The 15,991-nt window shown below is 35.0% G+C and overlaps 1 protein-coding gene across 1 annotated transcript; it reads left to right on the forward strand.

The window, feature by feature from the left end:
• The first annotated feature begins 4,438 nt into the window (after positions 1–4,438).
• On the forward strand, positions 4,439–15,448 carry RERGL (RERG like). Its single transcript, XM_066361127.1, has 5 exons — positions 4,439–4,571; positions 6,364–6,420; positions 10,268–10,341; positions 11,207–11,355; positions 14,672–15,448. Exons 1-5 carry the CDS (start codon positions 4,520–4,522, stop codon positions 14,952–14,954), a joined length of 615 nt encoding a protein of 204 aa, XP_066217224.1. The 5' UTR covers positions 4,439–4,519; the 3' UTR covers positions 14,955–15,448.
• The last annotated feature ends 543 nt before the right edge of the window (positions 15,449–15,991 follow it).

The raw sequence follows: 15,991 nt of genomic DNA on the forward strand, positions 1-15,991 counted from the left end.
ATTTGTTTGAACAAAGTCTCTATCCCTTGTTCTTTCTCTTCTTCTTCAGGAACCCCTATGATGCGGATGTTATTTCTCTTCATGTTGTCACAGAGCTCTCTTAGAGTTTCCTCAGACTTTTTGAGTCTTTTCTTTTTCTGCTCTGCTTCCATCCCTTTATTTATTGTGTCCTCTAACTCACTGATTCGATTCTCTGCTTCATTCATCCTGCTTTTAATTCCTTCCATTGTATTCTTTATTTCAGATATTGTATTTGTCATTTCTGTCTGATTCTTTTTTATTATTTCAATGTCCTTTTTTATATTTGTTATCTCTTCATTTAGGTTTTCGTAATGGCCATCTATGGTGGTTCTAATATCTTTGAGCATCCTAACAATCGTTATTTTAAACTCTGCATCTGGTAATTTGGTTATATCTGATTCACTTAGGTCCTTTTCTGGGGATTTCTCTTGGTTTATTTGTGTTGTATTTCTCTGTCTCCGCATTTTCTCTTCACGGGAGTGGCTGTGATCACGTGCTCGGGTGCACAAGGGTTGGTGGCCTTGGCCTTTGCCCCACCCCCGTGTGTGACGTTATGCTCGGTCCTGAGGGCACTGGCGAGCACCTTTGCTCAGCTGCGGGTCTCCGCCTGTTTCCGAGCTTTCGCCCTGCCTTTGCCGGATGATCCCACTCAAGGAACAGCTGCTAGCCTTGGTTCTACCACCAGGCAGGGCTGCGTGCTCAAGCTCAGCTCCGTAGCGGAACTCCGCCTCTTATGGGCTTTTGGCTCCACCCCCGCGGGAGGAGCCGGCTACCAAGTCAGACCGCAAGCCTGGGTTGCATGGGCGGGGCAGGGATGTGCTCCTCTGCCCTTGCTCCGGGGCTGGTTTCTACCCTTTCTGGGTTTCCCACTCTTCTCCCGAGGCTGGATTACAGGCTGCCGGCAGCTGAGCTTGGCCGCTTTTGCACGCCCCCTTCTTCCCTAGCCGGGCAAGATTGAGCTCACACCTGAGCCCAGTGGTGGCCAGCCGGCTTCCAACCCTGCCAGCAGAACCGCGCTTTTGTCTCCTGCTGCCGCCCGCCCTCCGGCTCACCCTCAGCCGCGTGGGTGGGGGCGTTGCAGCTCGGACCCTAAGACTCACTACTGTAGACCCGAAAGCTCCCTCCTTCTATGCGACTCTGCTCTGAATGCTGTGTGGGAGCTTGTTTGGCTGCTCTCCTGCTTCCCTTTGCTGGTATTGCTATTTCCGGGGGAAATATTCACTTCAGCTTTGGGGAGTGACTCGTCCCAGGGGTTAGGGTGGCTATCTCCCAAAATGTTTCTCCCTGTGCCTCCTAGATTATACTCTCTTCCTGTTACTGTGGTTCTCTCCCCTCTCCCTCCGTCTCCAGGAGCCCCGGGTGAGTGTTTGTGAGAGAGATGTTCTGCGTGGTCCCTTTAAGAAGGATCCTGGGTCTGAGAAATCAGACTCCCTCACAAACAGTATCCTGACTTGTTTCTGGCTAAATACTGTCTTTACGCCTCTTCTGGGGTCTGGGGCTGCAGGCTGGGGCTTTGTTCCTGGGGCTCTGGACCCTTTCCCATCTGCTAAACTCACTTCCCACCATGCGAGTCTCTCCCTGCTGCCGTTCGCTCCGAGGAGCTAGGCAACCCTCTCCGCGTTTCCGCTTTTCCTACCAGTCTCTGTGTGGCTTGTTCAGCGTTCCTTGGTTGAAGAGTCCTTTTAGTTTAGTCCAAAGTTGGTTTTTCCAGCTGATAGTTCATAAAATTAGTTTGTAATCTACTTTGGTTCTGGGAGGTAGATGCTGGTACGTCCGCCTACTCCAGCGCCATCTTGTCTCCCTCGATAAAATTTTAACATTCATGAATTTCTAATATGTAATTAGTTTCTTATTTTTAATGTTTAATGACTATCTCTCATGGTAAGAATGTGTAAGTACTGTTTGTCTGTTAACTGATTTGTGTCTACCAGGGAGAGTAGTGTCAATTCCATAACAGACACTCAATACATTTTTGTTCATTCAATAAATGAATAAAGTAATAAAAATGATTCTGTTTTCATTGTGAATGAATGTTTCTTTAGGGAAATGTGAGAAAATTCTAGGTGGTATAATAATGTATCTATCAGAATATTAATATTTTAGCACCCTTTATCAGAGGTAGAAAAATATATTGTCATGTTTGTTTCTTAGAAAAGTATATGCATAATTATATTCTCTCTGTTCAGGTTTGTAACTTCACTCTATTCCAATACCTGAGTGTTTTCTTATTAACTTTATCTTTGGAATCCAAATGGAAGTAGGGGGAAAAAGGTTATGATGTAAGAAAGCTAGTATTGTTTTCAAACCATGTATAGGATAAAGTTAAGGTCTTTCTGTCAGTGGATACACTAAGCTTTCTAGCAACATCAGGCCAGGACATGGAAACAACCAAAAAGCCCAGCAATAGATGACTGGATAAAGAAGATGTGGCACATATACACTATGGAATACTACTCAGCCATAAGAAATGATGACATCGGATCATTTACAGCAAAATGGTGGGATCTTGATAACATTATACGAAGTGAAATAAGTAAATCAGAAAAAACCAGGAACTGCATTATTCCATACGTAGGTGGGACATAAAAGTGAGACTAAGAGACATTGATAAGAGTGTGGTGGTTACGGGGGGAGGGGGATGGGGGAGAGGAAAAGGGAAAGGGGGAGGGGGAGGGGCACAGAGAAAACTAGATAGAAGGTGACAGAGGACAATCTGACTTTGGGTGATGGGTATGCAACATAATTGAATGACAAGATAACCTGGACAAGTTATCTTTGAATATATGTATCCTGATTTATTGATGTCACCCCATTAAAAAAATAAAATTATAATAAAAAAAGATAATAATAGAATTTCTCTAAATAGAGTAAAACACTCAATTCCACAGGGTATTAAATCAGCTAGTAAACTTCCTTAAATAATCATTCTTGTTACTTTTAATATAGTTGTAAAGATTAAAGAGAACACAGGTTATCTAAAATTTTATATAGTGTGTAATAATAGAAATAAAATTGTTTCAGCTCTTATTTGTTGATCTCACAAATTGTCCTACTCTCTCTTGTCTTCTTTACTTTACGGAGTGTGTTTCTTCTTTTAGAATAAACAATCTCCCTAATCTTCAATCATTTTTTCTTTCCTCTCTTAATAAGTCCTGCTCACGTTTCAAGCTTAGTTTATTTTGTGAAGACTTTTCTATCCATTGCTCTTTTTCCCCCAGCTCTTGGGCCCCTATTTTAGTCATGATCATAGTTATTGTAATTCTACTTGTTTTCATTTTTCTCATAGACTGTAGACTCCACCAGGGCAGAAAATTCATTATTTAATTGTTGAGCTTATACACCTAACACAGCTTTAACAAAGAGTTAGAGTCAATGCTTGTTATATAAATGCATTAAAAAAAAGCATGTTATTCCTGTGATCACCCAGCCTGGAAATACAACTTCTCCACCTCAAAATTTAGTACACAAAGGTTAAATTATTCTATTTGTTGTTGTGCCCTTTTCTTCAAATTAGATTTATATATCTATACAAATAGAGGGAGAAAAAGGAAAGACAGTAATGTGGGAACTTGGAGTAGAAAGAAAAAATGACCCCCAAAACGGTGTGAAAGAATCACCATATTATATATTTAATTTACCTCTTGATTACTTAGCAAGAGGAAATTATATCAAAGTACCCCTTCCAAATTTTCTCTTTTATTAATTTCTTTTTTCTAATTACAAAGTACTACATAAAGAAACATGACAGATTTATGTTTATTGCTCTTTAAGCAACTTGAAGCTGATTGCTTTATTTTTTCCACAAGTCTTACAGTTGTTCACTATTATAAAATTAAGAGACAGAGAGAGAGCAGTTTTTTATTAAGAAGGCCATTAAGAGATAAACCCACAGCACCCCTGTTTGTCCTCGAGAGCCGTGATGCAAAAACATGGACTGGATACTTATATGCATTGCTACCAAGCCACTTATACATCAAGGTAGCTGTCCTCTTCCTTCCTTTGTTTTTTTTTATGACTGAGTTAACATATCACCCCCTTGTCTTTCACAGAAGAAATACAAGAAAATATAGATTCGGGTATTAATAGAAAAAGCGAAACTGATTCAATCAAAGTAAATTTATAGTAATGTTTACTCATCCTCTAAAAAACTTTCTTAATGAAGTAAGATCATTTTTCTTGGTCCTAAGAGAAGGTAGATTCCATATACACAAAAACAGAAGATAGAGAGGTAAGGTTCTGCTAGATTCTTAACTGTTGGCTTTATGAGCCTTTGTGTCTAAATAGTAGGTCCAATTTTCTTTTAATAGCATATGTTCAAAACTACTGTAGGAAAACATTTTCAAAGTTATTATTGGATCTTAGGAGTAGGGGGTGGAGTTGGCCTTTGAGAAATGAGTGCAGCATTAGTTTTTAAAATCCTTTTTAAAAACTACATACCTTGTTCAAGTCAGTATTGCTCCAGAATACTGAGCTGGCCAGGAAGGAGCAAAAAAACAACATGACTGATGTGAAGCTTGCTGTCTTGGGTGGTGAAGGAACTGGCAAATCTGGTGAGTCACAGTGGTATTTCCTCTGGCACGGTGTACAGTGCAAAAAGAGTGAGGAATATATTATCACATATATAAAACTAGATTTAAGTATGTTTCTTTATATTGTTTTTCATTAACAGTTTTCATTTTTAAGAAACTTATGCAATTAACTGGATATTTGAAGAATTTATAGACAGCTTGAGAAAGAGAACTTAAACTTTTTTATTAATTGGTTTTAGAGAGACATAGAGAGAAATGGACAGAAAGAGAGAGGTTCAATGAGAGAGAGAGAGAGAGAAAGAAAGAAAGAAAGGAAGGAAGGAAGGAAGGAAGGAAGGAAGGAAGGAAGGAAGGAAGGAAGAAAGAAGCATTCACTTGTTCTCCTAGTTATGCCTTAGTTGTACATTCATTGGTTGCTTCCCATGTCTGCTCTGACTGTGCGTTGAACCTGCAACCTTGGTGTTTTAGGATGACTCTCTATCCAACTGAGCTAACCAACCAGGGCCAAAGAAAATAACTCAAGTATTAATTTGTATCCTGTTTCACTGATATTTAAAACTTATAAGAATAATAGGAAATTCCTCCATTGCAATCCTACCTACTTCTCACTATAATATACCTGTCCCCACACCTACCAGTGACCAAACAATGACCTTGAAAGGATTCTTCTGTCTTGAGACTGAGGGTGGAGAAAGATAAGTAGACACCTCTAGATTATTTCTTTTTTTTTTTTTGGTATTTTTCCAAAGTTGGAAACATGGTGGCAGTCAGACAGACTCCCACATGTGCCCGACCAGGATCCACCCGGCATGCCCACCAGGGGGCGATGCTCTGCCCATCTTGGGGCATCGCTCTGCTGCAATCAGAGCCATTCTAGCACCTGAAGCAGAGGCCACAGAGCCATCCTCAGTGCCCGGGCCATCTTTGCTCCAATGGAGCCTTGGCTGTGGGAGGGGAAGAGAGAGAGAGAGAGAGACAGAGAGGAAGGAGACGGGGAGGGGTGGAGAAGCAGATGGGTGCTTTTCCTGTGTGCACTGGCCAGGAATCGAACCTGGGACTCCTGCACGCCAGGTCAATGCTCTACCACTGAACCAACTGGCCAGGGCCTAGATTATTTCTTAAATGTTACATTACAGAGGTTAAAACAAAACAAACAATACTTTGGAAGGTGATGGCTTTGTAGATGCCTGGGATCTAAATTTCTGCCCTGACTTGAGAAGTTTTATTTTTATTGTGCTTTTTTTTTTTGGTTACATTATGATAGCAATGAAGATACCATCAATAGAGTTTCCTGAGCCTAAAATATCATAATTGGCCAGCGCCAAGGACTGTATTACGATAAACCAACACTAGAGGACTTTTCTCTATTTTCTGAACTTTGAAGTCTCTATATCCTCAAGCAACTGCAATTATCTGATATTGTCCTAGTTATTTTTAGCATGTTGCACCTTGGAATCACATTTAATCTGATAAAGAAAATCAAGAGATGCTATAGTTCTTGAATCCCAGATGTAATGAGAAATATGTTTCTGTTACAAAAGAAATTTGCCTTATGTGTTTGCATTGGTGGATTAATTGCATAGTGATTTGAGTAGATAACATTCTAGGATCACTTTCTTTCTAGCCTCCTAACATTTATAGTTGCACAGTGAAAATCTTGCTGACTATTATTTAGACCAGAATTTGGTCAAATTTCAAGGTCTTCCTGATGCTTGGTAATTTTTGAACTGAAAGAGAAAACCCTCTGCACATAACTAAATTATCTGTATCCTAAAATAGAAATAACCATAAATCCAGCATATTTGTTTTGCAGCGCTTACAGTAAGGTTTCTTACCAAGCGATTCATTGGAGAATATGCTTCTAATTTTGGTAAGTTACTACTTTAAACTTTGTTAAAATTCACAGATTATTGTTAAAAATGTCAAAATAAGTACTGAACTTAAAACTGAATGTTATTGTGTAATAAAATTCATCCAATTTGATGTTAACTGAGATGGATTAGAAAGTTACTTGTTTTCATTCTAAAACTAGGAAAACATTAAAACTGAGATCTCCCCCCCCCAAAATATTATAGAGCATGTGAGTATGTATATTTTTAAGCTATGAAATAATTTCATAATTAACTCAACACCTGTTGAAAGATAAAGGCAAATTAATAATAAAAGCACAAATAAGTACAAAATAGGGCTTATTTTTATTGCAAAAGTATGTGAAAATAACAGGGAAATTATGTCTTAATTAAAGATCATATATAATTATCTTGGTTACTTATGTAAATTTTAGAGAAATTCTAAAACATACTTTAGGATTATTTAGTAATTCTACTGTAAATTTCAGTGATTTTGATCAGAATTAGCATGGCATATAAGAAGTACCACAGTGGGGAATTGATAAAAATGGAAAATTGTGCCAGAGGTATCAGTATATTTTTGGCTCAGCAATTTATCAATATAATTGTTCTACTAACCTGATTGAAGGTATTGGAAAAATTATTTTTTCTTGTAAAGAATGACAGATTTATAAGAAATGTGAGACTTGGGAAAAAAGAAATCATTATTTTGTTCAATAATAATACTCTTTTAGACTAAAAAGAAATTATGATTTCAAGTGTGTTTTCCCATGAGAAATAAATATTAAAAAATTTAGCATTCATTTACAGAATAACATTATTAGAATATTAAAAAAATAACTTAATAAAGTATTTCATTGTTTTTTGTTTATATATTTTTTGCATTGTGTTGTTTTAAACATGTATTTGATATAGTATTTCATTCCATACGATACTGTGAACATATTAGGACAACTGCTTGAAACAAATTTGAAAAATAGAGAATATATACAAAGAGAAATTCTCATTGTTTTACTTCTCAGGTTAGCAATCTCAGGCAAAAGGTCAACATAATATCCATGGTAGCAGTCAGATATGAGAAAATGTTCCAGAATTCAAAGCAAAACATAAATAAAACAACACCTAAGAAACAGTAACAGCAATAATAAAAAAATAATCACCTTAATCTTTTATAGGATATAGTTATAGAAACGGATAAAGTCTACACATTTTTGGTTGTTATGTGTGTACTAGGAATATGAGGCCTAGAGATATTTTGAAAAGACAACCAAATGAGCAAAATATGACCACTGTATGAGGATAAACTAGCAAAAAATGACTCCATCTTGTATATAAAGGCTAGAAGGAGAAATAATAAGATTCTAAAAAATTGAGTTGGTGACTCCTGCTGGCAGTATTTGATTTTTGAGAGTGTCTACTTAAAAATATCGAGAAGGAAAATAATACATGGTTCACTGTAGTAAACTTAAATGAAGTTTAGAAAGCACTATCTGAAAACATATTTTAAAATTTAATAAAACTATAACAAATTTTATTAATTGTAACCTAGAAAAGGACTTTAAAACCTATTCCTAACCCCCTGAATTTGGCTCCTTAAATTTCTGCTACGTATTTCTGCTATGAATCACAGACTATTTGCCAGAATGGGTCATAATTTTGGGTCAATAAGCCATTTTGGAAAAAAATGAGTCTTTTATTAAAACACTAGAGAAACAGTCATAGAAATAAAGTCGTTCATTTACTTAACAAATATTTATTGCACAACTACCATGTCCCAGGTACTATAAAAGTAGAGAGGTTATAGGAGTAAACAAAAAATAACAACAATATAAACAAGCCAAAAATGAATATCCAAACACCTCATAAAATTTACATTCTGGAAGGAAGGTTTATTTAATTTAAAAACATTACATATATATAAACTGTGTCAAATATAATAAATGCTATGAAGAAAAATGTAGGACAATAGTGTTAATATGGTATGTGGTAATTTATAATAGGGTAGTTAGGTTCTACCTTGCTGAGGAGATATTTGAAAAGAGATATCAAGGTGGTGAAAATTGAACTATGAAGATACTGGGGGAATATATTCGTGGCAGAAAAAACAATTATTAGAGTACTGAGACAGGAACTTCCTGAAAAAAAAAATCACTTTTGCTTCTGTGTTGAGAATAAACTGAACAAAAAAGAGATAAGGGAAAGAATGAAACAGAGATAAGTTAGAAGGTTTAGTAATAATATAGGCAAATAGTAACGATGGCTTGGACCAGTGTGTTAGCAATGATGGTGATAGGAGGCACACAAATTTAAAATATACTTTGAGAATAGAGTAAAAAATGAATTCTTAATAGAATAAATATGGGATATAAAAGAAAGAAAGAATCAAGGATGACATAAAGACCCATATACATAGAGTTATGTATATATCATTTAATGAAATGGAAAATTATGGAAGATGTAATTTTAAATTTTATTTATTTATTTATTTATTTATTTATTTATTTATTTTTTACAGAGACAGAGAGAGAGTCAGAGAGAGGGATAGACAGGGACAGACAGACAGGAATGGAGAGAGATGAGAAGCATCAATCATTATTTTTTCATTGTGCGTTGCAACACCTTAGTTGTTCATTAATTGCTTTCTCATATGTGCCTTGACCGTGGGCCTTCAGCAGACCGAGTAACCCCTTGCTGGAGCCAGCGACCTTGGGTTCAAGTTGGTGGGCTTTTGCTCAAACCATATGAACCTGCGCTCAAGCTGGCGACCTCGGGGTCTCGAACCTGGGTCCTCTGCATCGGAGTCCAATGCTCTATCCACTGCGCCACTGCCTGGTCAGGCTGAAAGATGTAATTTTAGCAGAGAAATCAGGAGTTCAATTTTAAGCATGATGTTTGATATATCCATGTGCATCTAAGTGAAGATGTCCTATTGCAGTAGTTGTTTGTGTATGGAGTTCAGGAAGGAAGTCTGAGCTATAAGTATAAATTGAATTCATCAGCAATAGGTGTTGCATAAAGACACTGACTGGATAAGATTAGCAAGGGAGTGATTATAGATAGAGACTTGTAAACTGGACCTATGATTGGAATGTGGGGAAGATATGTATGGTAGGACAAATTAAAAAATGTAATATGAAGCATTAGGGAATAAAGAAAACAAAACAAAAATGTGTGTTACCTTGAAAGACATGTGAGAGAAACATTTTAAGATGTCAGAAGTGATTAATTACATTAGTGTTACTGATAGAGCAAATAAAATCAAGACACAACACTGACCATTGGATCTAAAATCATGACCTGATAAGAACAGTTTGAGTTAAGTATTTGGAATTAAAGCTAGAATGGAATAATCTGAAGTGCATTGGAAGAGAAACAGTGGCCACAGAAGAAATAGATGTTTACTAGACGGCAAGCAGGGAAATAGGGAAGTATTTGAAAGGGATTATGGGATCTAAAGATTGTTAAATTAGGAAAAATTCAGCTGTTAGTAATGATACTAACAACAAAGGGGAAGAATTTATGTTGCATAAGAGAGATATGGAATCAGGGGAAATGCTAACCAGTTCATAGTGAATGGATTGGCTATAGATAAAAACACAGATAAGTCATTCATAGTAATAAGATAGGAGATAAGTATATAAGTATGAAGTCTTGTAGTTGAATAGATGTGCTGACTTCCCCTTGTGAGAAACATATATGAACAAATACAAGAAGTATATGTTTTTGACTACTAGCAATAAATGAAAGTCACCATACAACACTAAAATATGACTGCTTGAATTTGCAAAACTGTGATCTAAATATAAGTCCATTTTTTTTATTCTGGAATATTTCCATACTGACAATAAACATATGCATATTTTGCAGAATCCATCTATAGTAAGCATTTGTGCTTAGAAGGGAAGCAGCTGAATCTAGAAATATATGACCCTTGTTCTCAGGTAAGTAAAATAAAATTTTCTTGTTTTTTCAACGATGTTTTGAAGGAGATTCAATAAGGGCCAGGGTAAAGTTGCACATCTTAAAACTGAATACTCTTCTCAATTTTAATTATTAAAATTTTAAGAAATTATTTTTAGTGTTATGAATTTAATTATTTAGCTTCTTTGAACGCATATAAATATCTTTAAAATAGTAATATTAGGCTGAGTTTTAATATATTTTATCAGTCACAATGTAGTTGTTAGAAGTTAATAGTTTAATGGCTTATCAGTCAAGTTTATATTTTTACTCTTTCTTTTGTAATTAACCACTATCAATATATAGGACACAAGATAGATTTTGAGTACAAACTGCTTTGTTCATTCAAATACAAAAAAAAGTGGAAATAGAATTTTATACATAACAGCTGCTCAAGATTTCAAAACAACTCCAGGACATATGGAAAATATACCTTAAATCTTTTTAGCTATACCTTATTATGTCTTTTTACCGATTTAAATCTAGCATCAAAAATCAGTAGATATTCCATTTATTAATATAGATAGAAAATATTCTGTTCAAAACATGTATGTGGATATTAATTCAAAAGACAATTATAGTTTATCAAATTTTCAAAAAAAGTAGAGATTTTTTAGATAAAAGTTGTAATATGAAATAGATACAACATTATTATAGTTTATATTTGAAATTTTTAATCATTTTTAATTAGAGTGATGAAGAAATAAGGAACTATATTTTAGAAAATATTGGTATTTGGCATATTAAATTGTCTTCTAAGTGAAATGTATCTTCATTAATTAATTCTCAAGTGTATAATATTTGTGTCAGATTTCACTATGTTCAATGTGCTTGGTTTATTTTCAGCCACAGAAAGCAAAATTTTCCCTCACAAGTGAGCTGCATTGGGCAGATGGGTTTGTTATTGTGTATGACATCAGCGACAGATCTTCGTTAGCTTTTGCAAAAGCACTGATCTACAGAATTCGGGAGCCACAAACTAGTCATTGTAAAAGGTAAGATATTTTCGAGTCCTCTCTCTTTTCTGTTTGGTATATCATCATAGAGCTATAAGCATCATTAGGAAGAGTTTAATAGAGGCTTCCAATTACAAAATTTAACAGCCCTGAACAATTCACCTTCCATTCCATAGGAGTTATATATGTAGTAAAAGAAATAAGATGAGAATACTTTATATCCTGGCTGACATAAACAGTTACTTTGCCCTGAGTAAATGGCCATTTTACAAGACAGCTTCTATTGTTAACATGACATTCACTTGCAAAATAATGGTCTTCTGTATACAAGATAGTTCACTTTTCAACCTTTCCCTTTCATTCCCACAAAAATATTAAGAATACAGTACTAAATAAATCCAGATTTATTACATTTGGCATCCAATTCCTCGTTATTTGGTTGTTCAATCTATCAAGGCAAAATAGAATAATCAAACTGATACACATTTTAAATATGAGAATGCATTTTCTCTTCATCTCTAATAAATAGCTGATTAACAATTCCCATTGTTAATTATTTGACACAAGTAACTATGAAGGAAGACATAACTGGGTCTTAAACCATTCTTGCATTAGTAAATATGTTTAAACTTATAAATTTCTCATTTTAATATTTTTGTTTTATAGCCTTTCCCATTTAAAATATTTATTGTTGTTCAAAATGCTGATATAAGGGATTCTGTGTGCTCTTAACCAAATTTGCCCTTAGTCTAAAATAACATTCTAAACTGAGAAGTGCCTGACCTGTGGTGGCGCAGTGGATAGAGCATCTACCTGGAATGCTGAGGTTGCCAGTTCAAAACCCTGGGCTTGCCAGGTCAGGGCACATGTGGAAGTTGATGCTTCCTGCTCCTCCCTTCTCTCTCTCTCTCTCTCTCTCTCTCTCTCTTCTCTCTAAAATGAATAAATTCTTAAAAAATAAAAAAATAAACTATAAACTGAGAAGCAAAAAAGCAAACAATATTATTACTAAAAATTGGCATATGTGCTTTCTATATCTATCTTAAATGTCTATTATTTAAAAACTATCAGATAATAGTTGATAAAGGCTATTTCCCTGGAATCAGTTGATGTAATTCTTGTTTATGTCTGATTGACCTTAGGTAAACCTTTAATCTTTTTTTTAAATTTTATTTTATTTTTAAATTATTTTTATTTATTCATTTTAGAGAAGAGAGACAGAGAGGAGAAAGAGAGAGAGAGAGAGAGTGAGAGAGAGAGAGAAGGGGGGAGGAGCAGGAAGCATCAACTTCCATATGTGTCTTGACCCGGCAAGCCCAGGGTTTTGAACCGGCGACCTCAGTGTTCTAGGTTGATGCTTTATCCACTGCGCCAGCACAGGCCAGGCCTAAACCTTTGATCTTTAAGACCTAACTTTCATGATTATAAATCTGATGGAAACATGGTAAGACAAAAGGATGTGATTTTACTGATACCTCACAGCTCTGATTTCCCTTAATATAGTTTTTTTTAAACTCCATTGTTTCAAGTATTAAATACCTTATATTAAGCACTATCACTTAGGTAAGAGACAGTGATCATACTTCCTTGATAATCCTCAAAATATAAGAAATCACTCAAGAAAGCTAAAAAACGTATAAAAACAAAATACTTATCTTTGCATTTCCAGGCAATCTCCTTAATGTCCTGATTAATTTTCAACTATTTTTACTTGTCTATCTATACAGACTAGAAAAGCAAAATATAGCATTGTTTTATTAAAATTATATCCAATATTTGTGACCCATTCTTCAAAATATTTTACCATTCCTTATTAATTATTTCATTATAATTTTTATTGAACTTATTGGGGATACCTTGGTTAATAAAATTATATAGGTTTCAGGTGTACAATTCTATCATACATACTAATTTGTTTATTATCTATTTCCATTATTAGTATATTAGTTCCTTGAGAACAAACACGTTAATTGTTCTGTTTATAGTTCTTTATAATAATTTTCTGAACTATAAAACAAAGATATTATTAATCACCTCAGAAGTCCAACACATCGTTCTTTTTTCCTCATGGCTCATGCTGTCATGTGAATAAAACCAATTTTTAGGCAATCTGGGGATAATATCTCTTCAGATGAAGTTGATGACTGTATTTATTCAATTATTTTTATAGTAGATATCTTGGTAGCATTTCATACCACTTATGGACTAGTAGTCTTACTATATAGTCTTCAAAAAAATAACAACTCTGCTTTAGAAATGTTTTGTTGTAACCAATGAGAATACATTGATTATTACCAAAACATTATCTTAATAAAGAAAAATATTTTTTAAATACATGGAAAAGTTGTGCAAGATCATGAGATTGTGAAATATTCTCAATCTGTATGAAATATTCTCAGTATGTGATAATGGATATTAACAAAGAATAAACAGCAATAAGTATTGAATAATATATCTTAAAATATTTTAAGTATGCTAATAATCTATATTCTAATATTTATAATTATAATATCTAGATTGTTCAATTATAGTAATTATTTAGTAAAGTGTTAGTCCTTCTCTTTCAATTGATAGGAAAATAAAAAAAAACAATATTTTGTAAACATCTTTCATTGCCTGACATTGTGCTAGGTAGTGAAAGTTGGAAAAGTAGCAACATGCTTCATTAGTAAACAAAGTCATAATTCAAGAATAGGTTTATATCACTTCATAACCTGTGCTTTAAAATCCTTGTTGCTGGCCCTGGCCCGTTGGCTCAGTGGTAGAGCATCGGCCTGGCGTGCAGAAGTCCCGGGTTCGATTCCTGGCCAGGGCACACAGGAGAAGCGACCATCTGCTTCTCCACCCCTCCCCCTCTCCTTCCTCTCTGTCTCTCTCTTCCCCTCCCACAGCGAGGCTCCATTGGAGCAGGGATGGCCCGGGCACTGGGGATGGCTCCTTGGCCTCTGCCTCAGGCGCTGGGGTGGCTCTGGTCGCAACAGAGCGACGCCCCAGAGGGGCAAAGCATCGCCCCTGGTGGGCAGAGCGTCGCCCTCTGGTGGGCGTGCCGGGTGGATCCCGGTCGGGTGCATGCGGGAGTCTGTCTGACTGTCTCTCCCCGTTTCCGGCTTCAGAAAAATACAAAAAAAAAAAAAAATCCTTGTTGCTTCTGTGTCATTTATTATATTCTATCTGAAATAATTTTATACATAAATGGAGATATGAATCACACATATGATCATAAATACCACACATGCACTCACAATATTTTTTTCTGTTTTGTTTCATAATTCTTTTTGACATAAACTTTCTTAATAATTTACAAGAAAGAATTGCTAAGACAATACTTCCAAATAATTGTGTCTCTGTATTTCAGAGCCGTGGAACCAGCAGTGCTTTTGGTTGGTAACAAGCAAGATCTCTGTCACGTGAGAGAGGTTGGCTGGGAAGAAGGGCAAAAACTGGCATTGGATAACCGGTGCCGGTTCTGTGAACTCTCTGCAGCAGAGCAGTCTCTGGAGGTAGAAATGATGTTTATCAGAATTATCAAGGACATCCTGACTAACTTCAAACTCAAAGAAAAGAGAAGATCCAGTGGATCTAAATCAATGGCCAAGTTGATCAATAATGTATTTGGAAAGAGAAGAAAATCTGTTTAGTAGACATGTGATCTTTGGGGATTTATTCTATCAGAAAGTTTCAAAAACTCATATGATTATTAAACGTAAACTTTGTTTGCAATTAAAAATTTTTTTAGAGATATACAATAATTGAATATGAATCACAGCTGTGTTTTTCAATATATAGTTTGCCATTTTGTTTGTTTGTATATATTTTGTACACTCTGCTTCATGGTTAACCTTTTCTTTATTACACCAAATAGCACTCGGTATAAGCTATTCATGAACTGCTATACAGTCTGCCTTGTAAATCAACAATGTATATGTAATTTTATAAGGTACCATTCTGCAGGCCTGTTTACCTTTATTTTATATATTTATTTTAAATGAAACAATTACATTCATATACTTGATATTTTATAGGGCTTAATTTATATACCTCTGAAAGTTAAGGATCTATTTAATACAAATACATGGGTTTAATTTTTTAAATATTTTTACTATAATCCACTGAGTTATTTGTTAATACAGAAATTTTCCTTATAATTTAGGCTTTAAAATGTTAAATTCCTTGCTCATAAATACATAGTTGGTAGTTGGTCTGGTGTTGAAAATCTCTGCTTTTCTTTGTATGTTATGCTAACAAAGACAATTATAACAGAGAAATTAACTTATACAGCTAAGATTCTTTTGGAATCAAAAGATTAGTTATTTGTAGTTTATTTAGAAGTTATACATCATAAGGAAAGAAAAAAAATGTAAAAACTGACTAGTAAGTATATAACCTTGAAGACCCTATTGTCCTGAAAGAAATATTGCATTAGATAAAAACATCTTGACTATTCTCAGATTACTTTGAATTTTCTTCAGAAGTCAGCAGACTACATCCAGGACTTTATTACCATTGCTCTTGCCTTTGCTGAACATTATATTTCAAGTTGTGATCTTACGCCTAACTTCAGCCAAATCACTGAAAATTAACTTAAGTCTCAGAGTAGTAAAACTGGGAGTACTAGCAATGTTACCTCATACTTGGCTACCATATATCATCAGTTACCAGTGGAAGAGTGTGGAAG

This window comes from Saccopteryx leptura, chromosome 1, assembly GCF_036850995.1.
Source record: "Saccopteryx leptura isolate mSacLep1 chromosome 1, mSacLep1_pri_phased_curated, whole genome shotgun sequence".
NCBI lineage: Eukaryota > Metazoa > Chordata > Mammalia > Chiroptera > Emballonuridae > Saccopteryx > Saccopteryx leptura.

Bases quoted from the DNA above. Each gene is read 5' to 3' on its own strand.
- RERGL (XM_066361127.1), top strand. From the start codon at position 4,520: ATGACTGATGTGAAGCTTGCTGTCTTGGGTGGTGAAGGAACTGGCAAA. The intron at 4,572-6,363 runs GTGAGTCACAGT...TTTGTTTTGCAG, and splicing joins TGAAGGAACTGGCAAATCTG to CGCTTACAGTAAGGTTTCTT. The intron at 10,342-11,206 runs GTAAGTAAAATA...GTTTATTTTCAG, and splicing joins TATATGACCCTTGTTCTCAG to CCACAGAAAGCAAAATTTTC.